This window comes from Centroberyx gerrardi, chromosome 2, assembly GCF_048128805.1.
Source record: "Centroberyx gerrardi isolate f3 chromosome 2, fCenGer3.hap1.cur.20231027, whole genome shotgun sequence".
NCBI classification, from domain to species: domain Eukaryota; kingdom Metazoa; phylum Chordata; class Actinopteri; order Beryciformes; family Berycidae; genus Centroberyx; species Centroberyx gerrardi.
In genome coordinates, this window is record NC_135998.1 from 29,093,326 (window position 1) to 29,113,000 (window position 19,675).

At 41.7% G+C, this 19,675-nt stretch overlaps 3 protein-coding genes across 6 annotated transcripts in view; 1 reads left to right on the forward strand and 2 right to left on the reverse strand.

Annotated features, from left to right (window-relative positions):
* The window catches only part of LOC139923533 (myosin light chain 5-like), a 5,979-nt gene extending 1,929 nt beyond the window's left edge, over positions 1-4,050 (forward strand). The window contains exons 2-8 of the mRNA XM_071914316.2: positions 2,386-2,469; positions 2,576-2,683; positions 3,265-3,340; positions 3,434-3,538; positions 3,643-3,721; positions 3,795-3,843; positions 3,934-4,050. Of these exons, the coding sequence (XP_071770417.1) occupies positions 2,386-2,469; positions 2,576-2,683; positions 3,265-3,340; positions 3,434-3,538; positions 3,643-3,721; positions 3,795-3,843; positions 3,934-4,038 (606 nt within the window). The 3' untranslated portion in view covers positions 4,039-4,050. The remainder of the gene's footprint in view (positions 1-2,385; positions 2,470-2,575; positions 2,684-3,264; positions 3,341-3,433; positions 3,539-3,642; positions 3,722-3,794; positions 3,844-3,933) is intronic.
* Positions 4,051-4,197: 147 nt separating this feature from the next.
* On the reverse strand, positions 4,198-11,619 carry hpse (heparanase). 2 transcript variants are annotated; one of them, XM_071914322.2, is made up of 12 exons: positions 11,342-11,619; positions 10,054-10,202; positions 9,776-9,901; positions 9,517-9,690; positions 9,108-9,279; positions 6,678-6,725; positions 6,357-6,450; positions 6,157-6,263; positions 5,523-5,637; positions 5,274-5,398; positions 5,038-5,190; positions 4,198-4,668 (listed from the first exon to the last, which is right to left on the reverse strand). In XM_071914322.2, exons 1-12 carry the CDS (start codon positions 11,557-11,559, stop codon positions 4,509-4,511), a joined length of 1,641 nt encoding a protein of 546 aa, XP_071770423.2. In that variant the 5' UTR covers positions 11,560-11,619; the 3' UTR covers positions 4,198-4,508. The 2 variants fall into 2 exon arrangements, with proteins under 2 accessions (XP_071770423.2, XP_071770422.2); XM_071914321.2 differs by having other exon boundaries at positions 9,776-9,904.
* A 1,556-nt stretch (positions 11,620-13,175) lies between these two features.
* Positions 13,176-19,675, reverse strand: helq (helicase, POLQ like). 3 transcript variants are annotated; one of them, XM_071914318.2, is made up of 18 exons: positions 19,240-19,675; positions 18,493-19,156; positions 18,175-18,353; positions 17,840-18,040; positions 17,372-17,444; positions 17,182-17,279; positions 16,821-16,919; positions 16,540-16,685; positions 16,214-16,453; positions 15,929-16,070; positions 15,741-15,845; positions 15,399-15,606; positions 15,146-15,303; positions 14,933-15,031; positions 14,292-14,465; positions 14,048-14,161; positions 13,608-13,742; positions 13,176-13,400 (listed from the first exon to the last, which is right to left on the reverse strand). In XM_071914318.2, the coding sequence occupies exons 1-18, from the start codon at positions 19,420-19,422 to the stop codon at positions 13,317-13,319; spliced, it is 3,102 nt and encodes a 1,033-aa protein (XP_071770419.2). In that variant the 5' UTR covers positions 19,423-19,675; the 3' UTR covers positions 13,176-13,316. The 3 variants fall into 3 exon arrangements, with proteins under 3 accessions (XP_071770419.2, XP_078143857.1, XP_071770421.2); XM_078287731.1 differs by having other exon boundaries at positions 13,176-13,422; XM_071914320.2 differs by lacking the exons at positions 13,176-13,400; positions 13,608-13,742; positions 14,048-14,161 and having other exon boundaries at positions 14,329-14,465; positions 14,933-15,009.

A 19,675-nucleotide genomic window follows, 5' to 3' on the forward strand; every position in this document is an offset into this window, starting at 1 on the left:
ACTGCTTTTTGTACTCTCACACTTTATAGCGCATTTCACTTAGCTGTTAAATTTGGTGTGATTGTATTTTGCTCATACTTTTTCACACGTTGCTTGCCTGCAAATTAAATGTGTGATCGTGCTGCTTTCTTGGCCAGGTCTGTCTTGAAAAGGTGTTATGTTTTGGTTTTTTTGGGGGTTTTTTTTATCTCAGTGGGACTACCTTTTTAAATAAAGGTAAAGAATAAAATATAACTAAATCAAATATAGTAAGAAAGCAACTTGGCTTTATGTCATTTATGATACCATGACTGTTAATGCTATTGATATAGGCCACAGCACCTGAAGCCACATCTACCATCCCTTTAACATCAATATTAATAGGCATATTTCCAATAAGATTTTCTATGCTGATCCTAACCTTTGTGATGAATCACAAGTTTTTAATTAAGCATCTACCTTGTGAGATATGCAATGAAAAAACACCATGTGTTTTCTTGTGCTAATATAAATCAATAACTATAAATAAAAGAATATGTTAATCTCAAACTATCCTGATGTAAGTAGATGTGTATCTCAAGCATTTTCCTGATTGTAAATAAAAATGAATTTTCCCAGAGGGTGTGGATAGCCAAATAACTGATTTTTCTTTTTTCTATTCTGAGATGATTGATTTTTCTTTCTGAGCTGGTTGTTGATACATTAAGCCTATCTTAGGGTTATGGAGCATTGTAAAAACTAAATGACTTCTTGTACTGAAACTATTTTTTTTTTGGAATATTTTATTTTCAGTTATTTTACAATCATACAGAACACAGAACAACAAAGAAACCCCAGTTCCCTACCCTTCCTGCATAAACCCAATTAGAAAAACAGAAAAAACGAAAAAAAAAAAAAAAAAAATCAGTGCATAGAGTGAAACAGAGAGACACTGCACCAACACAGTGTTATATCCTTTAAAGGGGCCTTCTGGCTAACCAGAAATGATCACATCCCTATGGTGGCGTCAGTGATGTGCCTATATACTCTAGGTAAGGCTGCCAAATTTTCAGAAAGGTGTTGTATCCTTTTCTAAGACTATATGTGATCTTTTCAAGAGGAATACAACTGTTCATTTCCAAAGACCATCTATCAATGAGGAGAGGGGAATTAGATTTCCATGTCACTGTTATGCATTTCCTGGCCACACATAAAGCGATTTCCATAAATTTAATTTGGGAATTAGTTGAAGATTTACTGACACTTGTGAAATTCCCCAGTAAGCAAAGCTCAGGGTCTAATGGGAAGGTAACTCCTGTGATCTTGGTCAAGGTGTCACAGAAGTCGTACCAAAAGGGCCTCACCTTTGTACAAAGCCAGGTACAGTGCAGGAAGGAGCCGACCTCTATACCACATCTGAAGCACATTTCTGACAATTCAGGTTTGGATTTATGGAGTTTCTGTGGGGTGAGGTACAGTTGATGGAGGAAATTATAGTGAACCAGTCTGTACCAGAGCTGTTCATCAATTGTTATGTTCAGATCTGATTCCCATCTCGCTCTAGATTTGTGCAAACCTGGCTTCGGGCCCTCATTCAGCAGTAAGGAGTACATTTTAGAAATAAATTTGTATACATTTCCCTCATGAAGCAGTTTCTCCACAACAGTAAATACAGGTAAAGTCATTCCAGGGCCCAGGTTGGTTCTAAGGAAAGATCTTAACTGAAGATAGCAGAAGAAGGTCTTGCTGGACAGGTCATATTTCCTCTTCAATTGTTCAAAGGACATGAGAAGTCCTCTTTCGTAACAGTCTTCCAAATGCTGGATCCCTTTATGATGCCAAGTCTCCAGAATCTTGTTATTTAGAGTCATGGGTATGAGTTCATTTTGTCTCAGAGGTGTTTTTGGTCCCATTTTCAGTCCAAGACTTCCATGAGTCTCACACCATATTTTAATCAAATGCTTTAAAATAGGATTATCTGTCCTGTTGGATATAATTCTGGAGTTCCATTTATGAATAAAATCACTGAATACCCTTTCTTTCAGGGAATACCCAAGGAATCTTACCTAAACCAACTAAACTGAACTTGTCTCTTATTTCACAGCTGAGCTTAATGGATGAATTAAATGTAATGTATGAATGCAATGTGAATTTCCTCCATAACACACATAAATAACAGCTCTAAGTGTAAGAGCAGCTCTCCCCACCCGCCCCCGCTGTGAAATAAATAGTAACACTTTAAAAGGTTTTGATCAGCAGCAGCAGTTGTCGGGCCTCTGGAGAACCGGGGGTTTCGCCCAACGTCTTGCCCATGTATGGAGAACTTCGCGAGGCCGGAGGGGGTCCCAGTTAGATCGGGGCCTCGTCCCCCCAGACCCCGCTTCAATCTGCCCATCATCACATCACACACCCCTCTCTCCATCCCAGACAGCTGCTGTATTTAAGCGTTCTCCTCCCAAATCATTAGACGCACTGAAGCAGCAGCATCTGACGGAGAGAAAGAGAGAGATGGTATGTGTTCAAATGATTCCCTTCTTATTTTTTCTTGAGTCTTGAGTTTACAATGTATCTGTAATCTGTAATGGTTGAATAGAATAACCATGATCTCTCCGTTTAGGCGAGTAGAAAGACAAAGAGGAAGGAGGGAGGCGCCAAAAGGGCCCAGAGAGCCTCTTCCAATGTTTTCTCCATGTTTGAACAAACCCAGATACAGGAGTTCAAAGAGGTAAAGTCACGTTTGCAACGTCATATTTACAACAGATTCATTGGGTGACGCTTTATTTTCTGGGACCGCAATTTCCTCAACATTTCTTAGGAAGTCTCCTGGAAAGAACCATGACATTATGTTCTAATTATAGGGGAAGTAGAGAAAGAGTTCAACGGTAGTTGGGAAATTCCTCCAATTTCTTCTGGAGTTTCCAAAACAGAACCATAAAATTATGTAGTAGCTATATAGAAAATTAGAAATTAGAGGAAGGAATTCAACAAATAACTATATTATATAATTATATGAATAATGACTTCTGATAATTGACCTCTGCCTATTATTTTTCCAATAAATAGTTTATATTTTGCAGTTCTTTCCAGGAAACTCTTTTAGAAATCTACAGTATCTTATTGACTCACCAGACTGCTGACATTTTCTATACAACTCCTACATCATTTCATGGTTCTTTCCAGGAAACTTCCCAAGAAATTAACAGTTCCTTTCTAGGAAATTATTAGGAAATTGTGGACCCGGAAAATAAAGCGTTACCATTGATTGAACTGTTGAACTGTAGTTACATGCCTGATCCTTCTTGTCAGGCCTTCACACTTATCGACCAAAATCGGGATGGATTCATCGATAAAGAAGATCTCAAAGACACATACGCATCTTTGGGTTTGTAGTTCTACAACAGACACATTACATGTCTTACAGCACTTTTAGCCTTATTTACTGTATGCATTTTTCTAAACAAATCTCTTTTCTCAGGTAAGCTTAATGTGAAGGACAACGAGCTCGAAGACATGCTGAAAGAAGCCACCGGCCCCATCAACTTCACCATGTTCCTCAACCTGTTCGGAGAGAAGCTGCACGGTGAGGCCCAAATAAGTTCTCATGCTTTAAAATCGTCCCATGACGGATACTGAGGAAGCTGCGAAACAGTCTCGTCACATGTCCCGTCTTTGGTGTGTGTGCAGGCACGGATCCTGAAGATACCATCCTCAACGCTTTCAAAATGTTTGACCCGGACGCCAAAGGCTTCGTACACAAAGACGAGTAAGTTGTCGGTTTGTTTGAATTGGGACGAGTTGTTGAAAATGAACACTTCTGATGGTACCAACTTCCCCAGATTACAGAAATTACTGATGACGCAAGCAGACAAGTTCACATCCGAGGAGGTAAAGAATTGAACTAATTGATCAGTGTGTTCATACTGAAATAAGTGTTTTTTCCCCCCTCACTTTTTTCATGAATCTGTCCAATTTCAGGTCAAGCAGATGTTCAAATCGTCCAACATCGATGCTGCGGGCAACTTGGATTACAAATCTCTGTGTTACATCATCACACACGGGGAGGAACAGGAAGAACAGTAGATCGTAAACACCGTTGACGCCTGTGTCCTTGTAAATGTAAATGCTGTAATCGGTTTGTTGTGAAAGATTAAGCTTCAATGCTGCCTTTCTCTGGCTTCAAATAAAGGAAAAAAATGACAGAAAACTCTCATTCATTCATTTTTTTCCTGTAAAGACAAAGACAGTCCCCATACAGTGTTTTACAAAGGGTTCAACATTAGAAAAAACATAAAAAGGAACTGCATAGTTTACAATATTTCCCATAAATAAGACACTCCAGCATCCTTGAAGTATAAATTGAATTCTTCTGAAGAAAAACGTAGCCGATTTACTAAGTCGATTACCTTCGCAGGCAAAGTCATTTACGGTCTGGTGAGCAGCCCTCAGTGCAATGTTCATTGGTCACAGTAGGAAATGGCAGGTGTCCTTCATGGCAGTGTGTTGGCTGAGGAGTGAAATGTTCATGTCCCGCTGCTGTTCCTCTGCTGAGGTCAGCGGCAGGCGGAGGCCCGGGCCTCTGTCAGGACGAAGAAGGCCAAAGAGTATCCGGGCAGCTGGAGATGTTCTCCTGGCGGCAGACGGGCTCCTTTAAGCTCAGGGAGAGTTTTGTCATCCACCATCGTCAGCACTTCTCCATTGAGGCTCACAGACCTGTGTATCACAACACACTGTTAGCTATCATAGCCATTTGTACCCAAAAGTTTGGACCCACCGGATTGAATGTTCTATGTTTTTCATTCCCTTAAAGCCATTTTGATATAAAGGCTTCTGCTTAAATGCTTGAAATGTGTTTCTTAGACAAATATAAATAGTGAAGTTGATCCTATGTATGAATTTCTTTCCAAAGCCTTTGCCTTTCCATCAAGGCAAAGGGTGGCTACTTTAAAGAATCTAAAATATAAGATAGTTTTGATTTGTTTAACACTTTTTTGGTCGCTGCATAATTGCATAAAGAATGTATGTTAAAGCCACAGAGCACAGATGAATGTCTATACTGAAAGAAAGCAGTGTGACTGGCACCTGGAATAGAGCCCCTCCTCCCCCGGCTGGTCGGACTGGAGCACAAAAGCCTCCGCTGTGCTGTTGGCCATGTGGGCCGGCACAGACACTCTGGCTGGACTCTTGCTCAGGTTCATGGCTATCAGCGTGACCGCTCCACTTCTGTAACTTGTGCTGGGTGCAGTGAGGAGAAAGATTACTATGATGTCAAGGGCACATACAACTTCATACACATTAAAATGTTCATACGGGAATACCTTTTCTTGTTGGTGCAGTGCAGATACACCCGCACTCTTTTCCTCTGGGCAGAATTGGAAAACGCTTCAATTCGCAAAACCTCTGGTCCGACAAGTCTCTTGTACAGAACAGACAACCAGTAGTCCTACCAAAGAAATGCATAGCACAAAAGGCTTGTGGTCATATATTCCAAAAAGGCAACATTTAAATAAGCAAAGATTGATTAAGTCATAAGGTAGTATTTTTTTTTATTATAACTGAACACTTACAGGAAGAGGATCCAGGTTGTCATCGACCAGGTGGTAACTCCCTGAACCAATTAATACCTGCCTGATGACAACATCCAAGCCCAGTCTGGCACCAAGTCCTAATTTATCCAGCCACCTGTATACAGCACATATTCAGAACAATGAAACATATTACAAAATGCTGGAATACAATACTGTATATCAAACAAATGGCTCTTTTGTAAATGTGTCTAATGACTCATGCATCCATCTTATGTATGAGACTGGTATATGACATTTCAACCCTTTAACTATGTTACTGTGAATACCATTAAACTTTTATGCAATTCCATTCTAATCCAGTAACTGGTTGCAGTAATTACAGAGTAATTACAGAGATTTGTTACCATTCTGGTTCAGTTTGGCGTTTAGCATTTTTATAAAAACTGCCTTATGTAAACATTCTTTGTTGCTACACGTGAGCCTCATTGTCAGTAATGAGCGGCATCGCTTTAGGTTTTGTCATGAGACCTCGCCTGCCGCATAATCAGTTAGTTCAATCAAGCACATATTCCAAAAAAGCTGAGGTCATCATCCATGTGAGCAAGCGTAAAAAAAAACATGAAGTTATGAAGATAATATGAAGTTCATTCATGAAATACTGGCATAAACTTACATGAATCCTGCCACAAACGTGTCCGACAGTCCTAAAGCCCCGCCTCCGTAGGCCGAGCTCGTCTCGCCCAGCCACACTTTCTTCCCGGGAGACACCAGCTCAACTGTCTGAAAAGAGGGGAGACAACAAAGATCCACTTTAATACTCATAACATACTCATATGATCATACATCGAGCACCAAGATACTATAACGCATTACCTCCAGGACTTCATTGGTCTTTAAAGCCAGAGTGTCCAGCACCTCAGGATCTAGAAAGTCTTCTAAGGACGTGTCTCTTCCATTCACATAATAACTGAAAAGTAGGACAGGAATAAACTCTGTGAGGTTCAAAATAAGGGAAAACCATAACTTATTTGACATGAATGTACTATACTATGCTACAGTATAAACAGTTCTTTTGAGCCCAGTGAGAAAACCTCAGACGCTCCTAAACTAATCTCATGTTTGCTTTACCTGCAGTCACTCAACAGCCAGGCACTGTAGCACTCTAGCCTGAGGTCAAAGTATAGGTCAACTTACTGGTGCCATGTACATGCGTCAATTGCCTCTGCTCCACTCTTCAGAAACCTACAGGAAGGAAATGGTGGTGGTTAAGCACATTTAGCACTTGGTTGTGGGGGGAATCTACTTCATCTGCTAGCTCTCCTCTCAAAAGTTGTTTGTTATCCAGTCAATTATGTAGAGCTACTGTTGCAGAATAGTAGAATTAGCCTGTTGATGAAATCTGGATTTGTAGGAAAACAGCAAACAGCCATAAACCAGGCATACCAGTCAAGCGAGTGACTCTTGATAAAATTAACAAAAGGTATGCAGGTCACATGTATTCAGTTACAGAATCCCCACTTCATTCAGCTCAGATGCACCTTTCATGTGTTCTACTCAGCAGAAGTATCTGCAAATTGAAAGTTGTACATTTTACAAATACTATGACGGTACTGTTTCTACAGTTTTAACAACTTCTAACCTTAAGTTTTATTTAAGGTTATTGATTCTGCTGTCAGCGGTTCCTCCACCTCTAATACTGAACTCAGCCCTGAATTAGTAGAGGAATTTCTGACTTATTTTGTTAAAAAGGTGGAGAATATTAGGACTCAGATCGTTTCAGACACGAGTGTCCTATCTGTCCCCCCCTCAAACTGTGCAGTGCTGACTCAATTTCAGCCAATTTCCCTCTCAGTCCTAGAAACCACTGTCTCTCATATTAAATCCTCTTCCCAGCTTGATATTATTCCCTCTAAACTTTTAAAAGACATATTGCACTGTCAGTCCCTGCATTTTATCAATTATTAATTGCTCCTTGGCCACTGGTATTTTTCCTTCTTCCTTTAAACATGCAATTGTGCAACCCATGTTAAAGAAACTTAATCTTGACTCACTCACTCTAAGCAATTACCGACCTATTTCTAAAATTTATTTTTTATCTAAGGTGTTGGAGAAAGTTATTGCCTCTCAACTGATTGATTATATGAATGTTAACAGCATTTTCGATAACTATCAGTCTGGTTTTGGAGCTCTACACAGTACTGAGACGGCCCTAGTCAAGGTGACAAATGACTTATTCTTTGCTGCAGATAAAGGTGGAAGCTCCATTCTGGTCCTGCTAGACCTGAGTGTGGCCTTTGATACAGTAGACCACTCTATCCTTCTACAGCGTCTTGAAACTTGGGTTGGTCTAAAAGGGTCTGCTCTCAACTTATTACGCTCCTATCTGTCCAATAGAACCTTTTCTGTTGTTATTGGAAATTCCCCATCTTCTGTTTCCCAGTTCACTCATGGCGTTCCTCAAGGGTCAATCTTGGGGCCGTTACTGTTCTCCATTTATATGCTGCCCTTGGGTCAGGTCATTAATAAGCACAATGTACAGTACCATTGTCATGCTGAGGACACCCAGTTATATGTCCCGTTACAACCCACTAATCATAGCAGCCTAACCCAACTTACCGCCTGCCTTTCTGATATCAATTGCTGGATTCTCAAAATTTCCTCAAACTTAATGATGACAAAACGGAAATTATCTTGTTTGCCACACCCAAGTCTTTCAGTCAGATAGCCTGCAATCTTGGAGCCCTATCACATAACATTAAGCCAACTGCAAGAAATGTGGGTGTTTTATTTGATTCTGGCCTTTGTTTTGACGACCAAGTTAAGAAGGTTGTTCAATCATGTTTCTTTCAACTTAAGTTAATTTCAAAAATTAGATCCTTCTTATCCTTTGAGGATTTACACAAGGTTGTCCATGCCTTTATTTTTTCTCGTTTAGATTTCTGTATTGCCCTCTACACAGGTATTACTCAGGCTTCCCTCTTTCGCCTTCAAATGGTTCAAAATGCCTCTGCTAGGATTATTACTGGTTCAAGAAAACAAGATCATATAACCCCAATTCTGGCCTCCCTGCATTGGCTTCCCGATCATTTTCGCATTGATTTTAAAATTTTACTGTTGACCTTCAAGGCTTTACATGACCAGGCCCCTAATTATATCAAAGATCTACTAAACCCTTATGTGCCGGGGCGCCCTCTTAGATCGGCTGATAGTGGCTTTCTGGTCGTTCCCAGAGCCCGGCTGGTGACTAAGGGCTATCGGGCTTTTGCAGTCCGGACCCCCAAACTCTGGAACGAGTTACCTGCTGAGATTAGGTTTGCTAAATCTGTCACTGCTTTTAAATCTCTTCTTAAAACATTCTTTTTTAGAAAAGCTTTTATCTCTATTATTTATTATCTATTATTTCATTTTATTCACTTATATTTTATTATTATTGTTTTATTGTATTTTATCTTTTTGTGAAGCACTTTGTAACATTGTTAAGAAAAGTGCTATATAAATAAAGTTTATTATTATTATTATTATTATTATTCTAAAACTATAAAGCTGTAGAAAATAATGAGGCTCAAATTCTGTTGAGCCATATCAAAATAGTTTTTATTTCAAAGTGAGAGGTGCGTCTCTTACCCCTCCAGCAGGTCTCGTCTGTGGTCACGTGGCTGGCTGACATCTGGGCCGTACAGTCCAGCGTTGCGGTAAAGTTTAGATTCTCTCATCATCTCTCGGAGACGGACAAAATCCTGACCCAGCTGGTACCCGTCCACTCGGACGCCTGCCTTCTTCTCATAGCTGTTTGGTTCTGACAAGAAAAGACATTGCCAACCTCACATTTATCATCATCATAATGTGCTTTCTGAAGTTTGGCTTATAAAAAGGACTTCCCTAATGCGGTGCCAAATGATTCAGTGAATGTCTGAAACCACTCGAAAGCCAGGAAGTGAAACTAGTCTCTTACAGTCTATCAGGAAATACTTGTACATGTGCTCCAATTCAAATTAACTATCGACTGGCAGTGAGTTATAGTTTGGAATTCTACCGTTCCCCAGCTCCCAGGACATCCGGTACTGTCTGGATTCGCAGTACTGCATCAGGGAGCGGGCGTTGCTGCTGTCCCAGGCGTTGTCAGCGGTCCGGAGTAGAGCGTTTAGACCAAAGATCAGATCCAGCTCGGAGCAGTTGGCGAAGGACTGCAGCAGATCCACGGTGTACTCTGCCAAAGGAAGAGGATACAGTCACCATGGACAAGACTGTACATTCTGTCATGTTTGGAACCTCAGAAGACACACCCATCCTACCTGTGAACTTCACCCTCCTGTACTTCCTCTGCAGATCCTCTCTTAGCAGGACTATCTCCTGTTGAGTCCATTCCCTCTTCAGCCTCTCCTCCAGTAATGAGGGCAACTCCAGTTTCTCGCAGGCGTCTTCTAATAGTAAAAAGGACATCAAGCATCAACATAATCAGCTTTGCCGAATAGGCCTCTGTGAGAGCCAAGCAGGCTTTAATGAGGTGAAGCAATTTGATGAAACAGCATAGGTCCAAATCAGCACTCATCAAGAAAACATGTGACCTGACCTGCGGTGACAGCAGAGCTCAGCGGATGATGGTCATGTGACTGGACAAATGACTTCTGAGGGGTGAAGATCATGAAGTCTTGTCTGGTCCCCCCGAATCTCAAAAATGCGGGTGCTAATGCTTTTGCCAATGTCCTGAGCTTTGGAGACCTAGCAAAAAAATAAAAAATAAAAATGAAACCAAAAATGACACATCATTCCTGTGATCTGAAAAGTCCAGTTTTAACTTGTGACCAAAGAACAACTTTTTCCTCAAAGCAACAAGAGAACTGAGACTAAGTAATGAGGTCATGAAGAGACAAATCCTACAGCTGCTCTATTGAAAATGAATAGGAGACACTGTGACCATGAGGACAGGGACACAATTCCTAGTTCATACCTGCCATCATGAAGCTCATGTGCACAGCCCCACATTGAAATTTGTTTTCAGTGTCTTTTGCTTTGTCCACACTGCATTAATCTCCAATTCCAGGTCTATAGTGCAGGCCCAGCCTCCTGATCACATCAACCTTTGCTCTCTGGTTCATGTTTATAAATATTTAACATAGCCTATGGCAGCGGTTCTCAACGTGAGGTCCGGGGACCACCAGGGGGTCCTTGAGGGGGTTCCAGGGGGTCCACAGCAAATTGATGAATCATTAAACTTCAGCATTATTTCATTTACAAGAAGTTAACACAATTAGAGAATGTAGAATAATGGCTGTTTTGATCATAGTTTCACTGTTATCTCTCTACCTACAATACAGATAGTCATGGAATTCTGGACAAAATCATATCTGACAATAAAAATATTCTCAGATTTGGGACCGTCCGAGAGACAAAATCTCATCAAATGGGGGTCTGTGGCCCTAATGTGGACTACATTAGGGTCCTTGATATGAAAAAGGTTGAGAATCACTGGCCTTAGTGAATTCTTTGGAATGGACACAATGGAGATGGAATGCCACAATTTAGCCTACGGTAAGTGAGTCCAAATTTAATCTTGTGGTCTTTATCACTATGAAGGGGAGTGAAGATCAGGTAAATTGCAAAAAAAAAGCCATATCATTATTAACAATAACAGAGATTCAGTGGATATAATCAGTCAGATATTTAGTGGATATAGACGGGTGTTGAAGAAGCTTTGGTGGGAAATGTTACTATGCCAGGATTTTGTCGGTACCTTAGGATTTAGTGAACGGACTCCCTTGGTCAACAGAGTCAGTAAAACAGCTACCGATATTGTTCAAAGCAAATACAGTAGAATAAAGTGTTCCTTGTAATATTCAAACAGTAACCTAGTAACCTACCCCAAAAGGTACATAAACTTTTCCTCTGCCACCAGACTGGCATCTATGGCCACAGATAGATAGCGCTGGTCCACTGTGCCGAGCACTACGGACAAATCCGCATCCAAACTCACATCCGCCAAATCCGTCTCATTTCTCCCGAAGCCCCTATCTGCTCCAACCTCAAATCTGTGAAGCCGAAACAAGCCGAACACCAAGATTATCACAACCGACTTCATGGCAGCAGAGGAACGACACACCGACGAGTCATGTCTGTGTTTGTCTCTGTTTTGCGGTGGACGGTGAGTGAATACGGCGGAGGACTTCCTGAACACTCCTCCTGTTCTCTGCAGCTGCCTTTGATTCAGCAGCGCGCCTTTCATTGGCTTCACACACTGTGGCGTGCTGACGTAAACAACAGCTCAGAAACAAACACATGAATACACGTGCAGAATTAACAATGAGAATATTAGTAATATTGCTATTTCATATATTAAGGATGGTTAAATTAATAATTATTTCCATTGAGGACGCCACTGTTGCAGAAAAGATACTACACTGATGCAAATTATTAATGTCCCTTTTATTTCAGTGTATTATTAGCCTTTTTTTTTTTTTTTTACAGTTTATAGTTTTATTATATATAAATGAATAATTAAAATAATAAATTATTGCACACAGCTTAGAGGGAACTGAATGCTCCCTGATATAGAGATAGATATGGTTTTTGAAGTGGTTTGTCCCACTCTGGACTGATGATTACTTTTAACTACATTTATTGTTTAATTTTCACATAACCATAACATCATATTTATTTATTTGCATTATTTAGCCCTCTCTATGTAGGAGATGGACAAAAGTCTTACAAGTCTCTCTAGTTGTGCAGTGTTGAAGAAGCAAACTAGGCTACTGTAAAACTAAACTACTTGAAAGAAGTTCACAGAAAGAAGTTAGTCCAGTGTAGTTTGTCTAACGAACAGTGCTTTAACAAAGTATTTCAACTACATTCATTAGCCTCACTGCTTCTCCTTTTCTCACCTGTAAGCCTGTTGTGCAGGCCTGTGGCTTCCTCCTACAGCATCTTCATAGCCTTGGCTATGTGTATTTGGAAATGGGATTTCAGGAGACGCCAATCAAGCTATTGCCATCCTTTCTGAAAACAGGCAAAATCACCCTTTATTTTGAAACATCCTGTGTAGATGTATGGGTAGCAGCTTTGGCATGGATACTGGGGCTGAAATGCTGTCAACATCAAGTGAAAATGTTTTAAAAGTGTAGCCTACATGAAAAGAGGATAGTGACTGACACATTTATCAAACAGAAAATGTAGAAAATATAGCTAACTAAAGAAGAACATGGCCAAAGAAGTATTAAGAATACTGAAGATTTGGATTCAGTCAATATACCACCCACTTACTGTAGAATCACTCCATGTAGGCCTACACATTTTTTTTTTTTTTACATACCCACTGATTGGTCTGCATCTTACAGCATTGATATAATAGGCACACATTTGGCATAAATTGTTTTCCTGATAAATCAAGAAAAAGTGAAGCCCACTCTAAATTCAGAATTGCCATTTCTGCCATACCTAGTATCAAACATTTTTCCTCCACCAGCCTCTTTTCACCCTAAAATTCACCAGTCATTTTCATTATTTTACCCAGCTACATTTGTTACAATAGATCCTCAAAATGATGGTTGGTTATCTATGAAAATGTCTGGTAGAGCCAAGATCTGACTGCTGGCTTGTGTTCGGTAGTTAAGTTCTCACTCTAATATTTTGTTTACAGGCCTGTATTTCTGGACTGCATCAACATATTTCAATTGATTGTGACAAAAACATCAAGGGGAGTTGATCTTGTGTATCATTTAATAAGATATGGCTTTCCAGTGGGAGAAACAATTAAAAAAAAACAATGGCAAATGTGTAAGCAGTTTACAAGGAGAATAAAACTTCTCTGTAATAGATGAACTCAAATGAGTTATTTCGGTTTTATAGCTGGGGGAGATCTAGAGGCATCATTAGCAAGTCATCCACTTCTTCCTGGAGAGCTGCAGCCTTCTCATTCAGAAGCATCTGGAACAGAGAGATACATCATCTGATAGACACAAGCAGGAGAAAGTTGAGACGTTAATTTGAATGTAACTACTGCGCACAGGAAAATTAATTACTAAGATGTTCAAAGTACTTGAGAAAGCACGATGATTCATTAAAGGTGGGCTCTGGATTGCATCTTTGAAAACCTGAAGCATCAGATAAAGGACGGGAAGATATTCTATTTACTTTTGCAGAAGCCACTATTTGGTTGGCTTGTTTCTTGTAGAGGTTCTCGACATTCTTGGCAAGAGCGCTCGGGTCGGCATTGGCGAGATGAGCCAGCGTCTTGTAACCGGCGTTGTAGAGCTGCTTTGCCCTGGACTGGGGAAAAAACAAACACAAGGTTGTTGTAGTAAACATAAATGATTTGATCTTCAGAATATCTATTTTCCTGTGTGTGTTACTCTCGACCGGTGGTTTCCAAACTGGGGTGTGGGAACCACCAGGGGTTCTTACCGGGGTTCCAGGGGGTTCCCAGCATACAGGAATTATTCACAAATGTTCTCAGAAAGATCCCTTAGAGCAAAATATTATCAATTGGGGGTCAGTGGTCTAAAGCACAATTATTTGGGGGTCCTTGACATGCAGAAGTTTGGGAACCCCTGCTCTCGACAATGCGTACTGACCTCCATGACCCCAGCCACCTCCATTAGAGGGATGAGTTCAGCCGTCACACAGTAGCTCAGCCTCCGGGTCAGCTCCACCAGGAGAGCTTTGAACGGCCAAAACTCCTCCAGTTCCTGATCACAGAGAAGTGAAATCGCTGTTGAATATCCTTAACAGAACGGAGGTCCACCTCAGTGATGTCCTGCGTGAAACTACACTGCAAGACATGGGATATTCAATCTTACAGCTGGGTTTTGGCGATACCTCTGTGAAGTGCAGCACGCAGGAGCAGAAGGCGGAGGAAGAGCTGAGCAGAGTCTGGATGAAACCTCGGCTGAGCTGAAACTTCTCCGCCACGCTCCACAGGTTAGTTTCCTTCAGCAAGTTGAAGAGCACTAGGGCCAGGTACAAACGCTTCACCACCACCGGATTCATATTCTAAAACAGAGGTAAGACAGAACATGTACTGTGTCATCAAGATTTTTTTATATCAAAACAGTTTGACATTTACGAGGTGTGCTGGTGGCACAGCGGGGTAAGGAACATACTCCATGAAAACTAAAAAAACACCCACTTGATGTCAGTTGTATCATATTTTTAATGATAACACATAAGCCATTTCTGTGATACTTACAGATTACCTCCCACACTTGTGTGTGTGGGCAACGTAATTATCCAACGATAATTATTTAATTTAATACTTCTCAAAATCCCTAAACGCTTGTAGGTTTAGGAACAGTTATAATCCCTTAACTCCTGACAAATTAGATACTGAATATCACACCCTTACTTATATTTAAGTACAAGCTGCTGGGCTGTTCAACTTTTGGATAGAAGAGAAAAAAAATCAGCTTGGAGGAAAAGTCAGATAATGTAGCATGATAATGTTTTCCTGTGTTTCTTACCTTTTTCACTGTCTGCCCAGCAGCCTTTCTGGCAACAAAACTCTCCGGCACGCCAACCGCCGCGGACATCTTCTGCTCTGAAGCGGACAACAGGGTGAACTGAAACACACCAGCAGAACAAAGCTCATGTACACGAGTCTACCGAGAGAAAAGTGACCTAAGAATAATTAATGGTGACATCTCAGGAGGAACCGCTAAACCTGGATGCTGTACCTGTCTGAAGTATATCATCCAGTCGGGCTTGCACTGGGAAATCATGTCGTAGGGTGTGACCAGATAGACCAAGTGGAGGAAACTGTCGAGCATCAGGCTCTCCAGGCCTTTGGAAAGGTCTTTATACAGCTCGTCACTGTAGGTCAGGTCCACAGAGCCTGAGGGAGGCCGGATGGATAAAACAGACTGAACATGGCACTGAATGATCCACATGAAAAACAAACCTGGGTGACATGAGAGGGACCTACAGTACCTTTGTAGGTTGCTTTTCCCAGCTTGGTGACTTGCAGAATTTCACCCTGTGCATCCGTCGACACGGCGACGAGACCCTTCCCTTTCAGGAGTCCCACACACTCCTGTACGATTTCCCACAGACTCCTTTCCACACACAGCTGCCTCTCCTGGACATGCAGGAGGGTGGCAGACATGAAGTCCTTCACCTGCTCTAATGAGTTGGTGATCTACAAGGGGACAAAACAGCACGGCATAAAGACTGTCCTCCCAGCAATCAAGACTGCAACAGCTGCTATGAGAGGATATATCTAACTTGGATTTGATGGTGGATGCTGAGCAATTAATTAACAGAGGTATTTACATTTAATCCAATGAGGGATAGGATGAGACTGAGAACGCCCTTTCCATTGTCATGCATTAGGTTGCTGTAACAGATCTCCATTGGGGCAGACACAAGCTTTTTAGCCTGAAACACAAAATAAAGAATAATGCAACAGCAAAATATTATGAATAGAACCATATTTACTGGTATGTTGTGAGTGTTATTACCATAGTCTTGTCCTTGTCCTGCAGGATGAGGATGCTCTCTCCCATAGTGTCTATCCCCGCCCGACCGGCCCTGCCCACCATCTGCTTGTACTGGCTCCTCTTCAGGAAGTCCGTGGCCACGTAGGGTGAACGCAGAATCACTCTGATGTGCGAACATTGGGGGCAACCCCAGAAATAGGTTGCATTCGTTATGTCATGAGATATAGCAAGTGAGACACATCATGACTCTATATTTGGAGAACGCGGGGTAGACTGATGACTCCCATCAGTATGTCATCCACTGACCTGCGGGCAGGTAGGTTGATCCCAGCAGCCAGGGTGGAGGTACAAGCGAGGAGACAGAGAACCCCATCGGAGTAGGCGTCCTCCACCAGCTTCCTCTCCTCGCTGGTCAGCCCGCTGTGGTGATAGGCTAAACCGTACGGCACGATCTTCCGGAGCACCGGACACATGGAGCCGTTCCCGCTGTTCCTCAGCTCTCTGAGCAGGAGGGCCTTCTCTGCCTCCTTGTGCAGGAGAAACTCCCTGCGAGAGTGAAACAGGAGAGACTGAATCACCGCTATCGACACCAGAGGAGGGAATGTCCACACCCAGCTGGCTGCTCCACTTACTCTTTCAGATATTTGCAGATCATCCCCGCCACGTTTTCACAGTTCTTCTTGGTGGGACAGAAGACCAGGCACGAGTGGGTAGGTATGACCTCGGTCACCAAGGCGATAATGTGATCTGGGTCCATCTTTTGCATCGAACTGGAGTACTGTGGGATCAGATCAGACATGCGCTCATGCTGAAAAACAACTGATGGTTGAGTGACTATAAACTGTAAACCTGAAGACTATAAAACTCTGTGATTATTCAAGTAAATGTGTAAATGAGTGACTATTCGAATTACCTTGAAGTTGAGAGGACGTGAGAACTTAAAACAGTCCTCTTCCTTTGGGTCCACCTCATAGATACTGTCCTTCAGTTTCACATATTCCCTCAGCTGCACCTGGGAAGGGCAAAAAAAATACTTTTGTCTTCAAGCCACAGTGGCAGGTAAGGACTAAAACTAACCAGCCAACCAGATTTTTAGAATACAAAAGGACAACAACAATAAAAACAAAACAACATAATTTGGCTGGTGGTAGCTGGGTCAGAAACAGCAGGACAGCACTGGTGCAAGTCTATATAATATCAGCAGTCGATGACATGTTTTGACACAAAGTACAAATATTCCACAGATTTATAATGTAGAGTTTAAAATCACATACAGGCCTGAAGTCGTTAGTGTAATTTTCCGCTCGCAAAAACTTCTGAAGGTCTTTTATGTTTCCCAGAGTGGCGCTCATTCCAATTATCTGAGTTGTCTCTGAAAAAGAATATGTATGCTTCATTAACAGCAATAGACATCAATAACAACTGTGATAAAAGTAAAAAGGAATCAGAATAAGGGACACTTACTGCTGACGTACAGAACTTTGGCCAGTGTCATTTCAATAACAGCCCCTCGGCTGCCGTCACCCAGCATGTGAAGCTGTACATGGAAGATAAGTTGCGTCATTAAACCTCCTACTGTCTTAACTTCCACAGCTAATGTACCGAAGAGTATTAGGGCCATTGTAGGTGATTTTTTTTTTTTTGTTACTGCAGCCAGGGGGAAGGGGGTAATATTCTGGGAAAAAACTCTGAAATTCTGAGATTAAAGTCAGACATTTGCGAGAAAATAAAAAAAACTCAGAAATTGGCAAGAAAAAAAACGGAATTTCTGAGCTTAAAGTCAGAAATTTGTGAGAAAAAAAATATGAATTTCTAAGTTTTTGCTCAGAATATCACCCCCCCCCCCAGCTGCAGAAAAAACAAAATTTCACCTACAATGGCCCTAATACTCTTCTAATGCACATAATATAACAAAACTGTATGTCTGCGTACCTCATCAACGACCACCAGTCCCAGGTTATCCAGCCTGTTGGTCTCTATCAGAGAGTTGACCAGGCTGTGGGCCTTTTCTATTGTCGCAATGTAGAGGGACCTTCTATTTCTTCTCTTCATTGGAGGGAATCTGCCCTTGCTGCCAGCGTACTCCTCCACCATGAAGTCCAGCTCCAGGCCAAAGCTTGCTAACCCACGCACCTGCAGATATATGAGGAGAACTGAAATTAACAAACTAATCATGCAAATAATAATGCTACAACCTAGTAGTGCTCTTTAATAAGACAAGTGTAGGTGTAGGTTTGCATGGCCTGGTTATCCTTAAGCCCTAGTACCTTCTCTTGCACCAATGCGACGTATGGTAAGATGAAAAGAGAGTCTTTCTTCCTGCACAGCAGCTCTCTGAGGATGAGGATCTCTGCAACAAGTGTCTTCCCTCCACTGGTGGGAAGGGAGTAGATCAGATTCCTTCTCTCCTGAACACAGTCCAGGTTCAGACAAGTCTCTTGCCAATCTGAAAAATGGATACAATGATCATCAGATATAACTCTGGTCTAGCCTATATCAAATTGCCCTTTATCTATGCTGTCTTCATTACTAAAACAGAATCTGGTTGTGAGTTCTCAGAAAAAAACAGCCAAACACTACATCACCGTATAAGTTCTTGATTCCTTTAAGTTTGCATATCAGGTCTTTCACTTTGGTGGGAAGCCCAAAGAAAGGCCCGAGGTCTGTTGTCTTTGCAGATACAGTCTCCATGGCCTGCATGGCAAAGCTGATCTCCTCACTGACCACAGCCTCTTTCAGCACCACAGTGCGTGAAACACTGGAGGGAGCTGCTGCGTTACACAGCAGAGCTCTCTTCACCTGATCGGTCATGCGTCTTTTTGCTTTAGGAGAACTGGCCGTTTTATTTCCGAAGGCCCGTTCAGTTTCCTCTTCAACGGTCCCGTCAGTGTTTCTAAAAGGTGTAGAAGTTTTATCCCCTTCTCGCCGTTTGTTCCTCTTTGCATCTTCAAGAACCTCTTCTTGAAATTCACGCTGCGTGGCTGGCAAGTCCTTCAGGGATTCATCTCTGAAGTCGTCTAGGATGGAGTCAGTAAGAATGTCATCACAAGCCTGTTTCAAGAGGCTGTCTTTTGATGACCGCAATGATGTGAAGTCAGCATCCGGCTTATCCGCAGGGTCGGTGTTGGCTGCACAGTGAAGGCCATGCTGCCTTTCATCTTGCTCTGCATAGTCCAGTTTAGCCAGGAAAGAGCTGTCACCCAGGATGCTGTCGTAGTCCCCAAACAAATCTTCATTGTCACTGCAATACTGCACAGAAAAGCAGGAGAGTTAACTGGCAGTTCTGCAATTAAGACAAAAGTCCTCTGATCAATACTGGCAACATAACATACCTCAGTAGCTTTTATATCAGCCATGGCACTGGTGAACACCCCGTTTTCTGTGCTGTCAGGACATTGCCCTAATGATGTACTTCCTCTTTTTTTGGCAGGTGTCAAGTGACTTTTAAGACTGTCCCTAGACCTCTTCCTTGACGACACTCTTCGTACTTTAATTTCTTGCTTTTCAGCATTCATTATTGTCCAGGCTAAGCTACCACATCGCTACTTGATGCTTCATCCACAAACAAACCATACAGAATGTAAGTTAGCAGGCTAACGTTAAGGCAATAACAGTGGTGTTGCAACGATTTTGGGACCTGAATAAGGGCTATAGACCACCACACATCGCTACGAAATTATCAGTATCTATGCTAATAAAAAGTACTGCTTAAGTGCACCAAACAAGTAAAGTTAAACTAGATTATTTAGCTTACTAAGTTACCTTGAC

Bases quoted from the DNA above. Each gene is read 5' to 3' on its own strand.
- hpse (XM_071914321.2), bottom strand. From the start codon at position 11,559: ATGAAGTCGGTTGTGATAATCTTGGTGTTCGGCTTGTTTCGGCTTCAC. The intron at 10,203-11,341 runs GTAGGTTACTAG...TTTTTTTGCTAG, and splicing joins AAGTTTATGTACCTTTTGGG to GTCTCCAAAGCTCAGGACAT. The intron at 6,451-6,677 runs GTAAGTTGACCT...CCTACTTTTCAG, and splicing joins GACGCATGTACATGGCACCA to TTATTATGTGAATGGAAGAG.
- helq (XM_071914318.2), bottom strand. From the start codon at position 19,422: ATGAATGCTGAAAAGCAAGAAATTAAAGTACGAAGAGTGTCGTCAAGG. The intron at 15,304-15,398 runs GTACTGTAGGTC...GGCCTCCCTCAG, and splicing joins GGGAAAAGCAACCTACAAAG to GCTCTGTGGACCTGACCTAC. The intron at 13,743-14,047 runs GTCAGTACGCAT...TTTTTTCCCCAG, and splicing joins AGGTGGCTGGGGTCATGGAG to TCCAGGGCAAAGCAGCTCTA.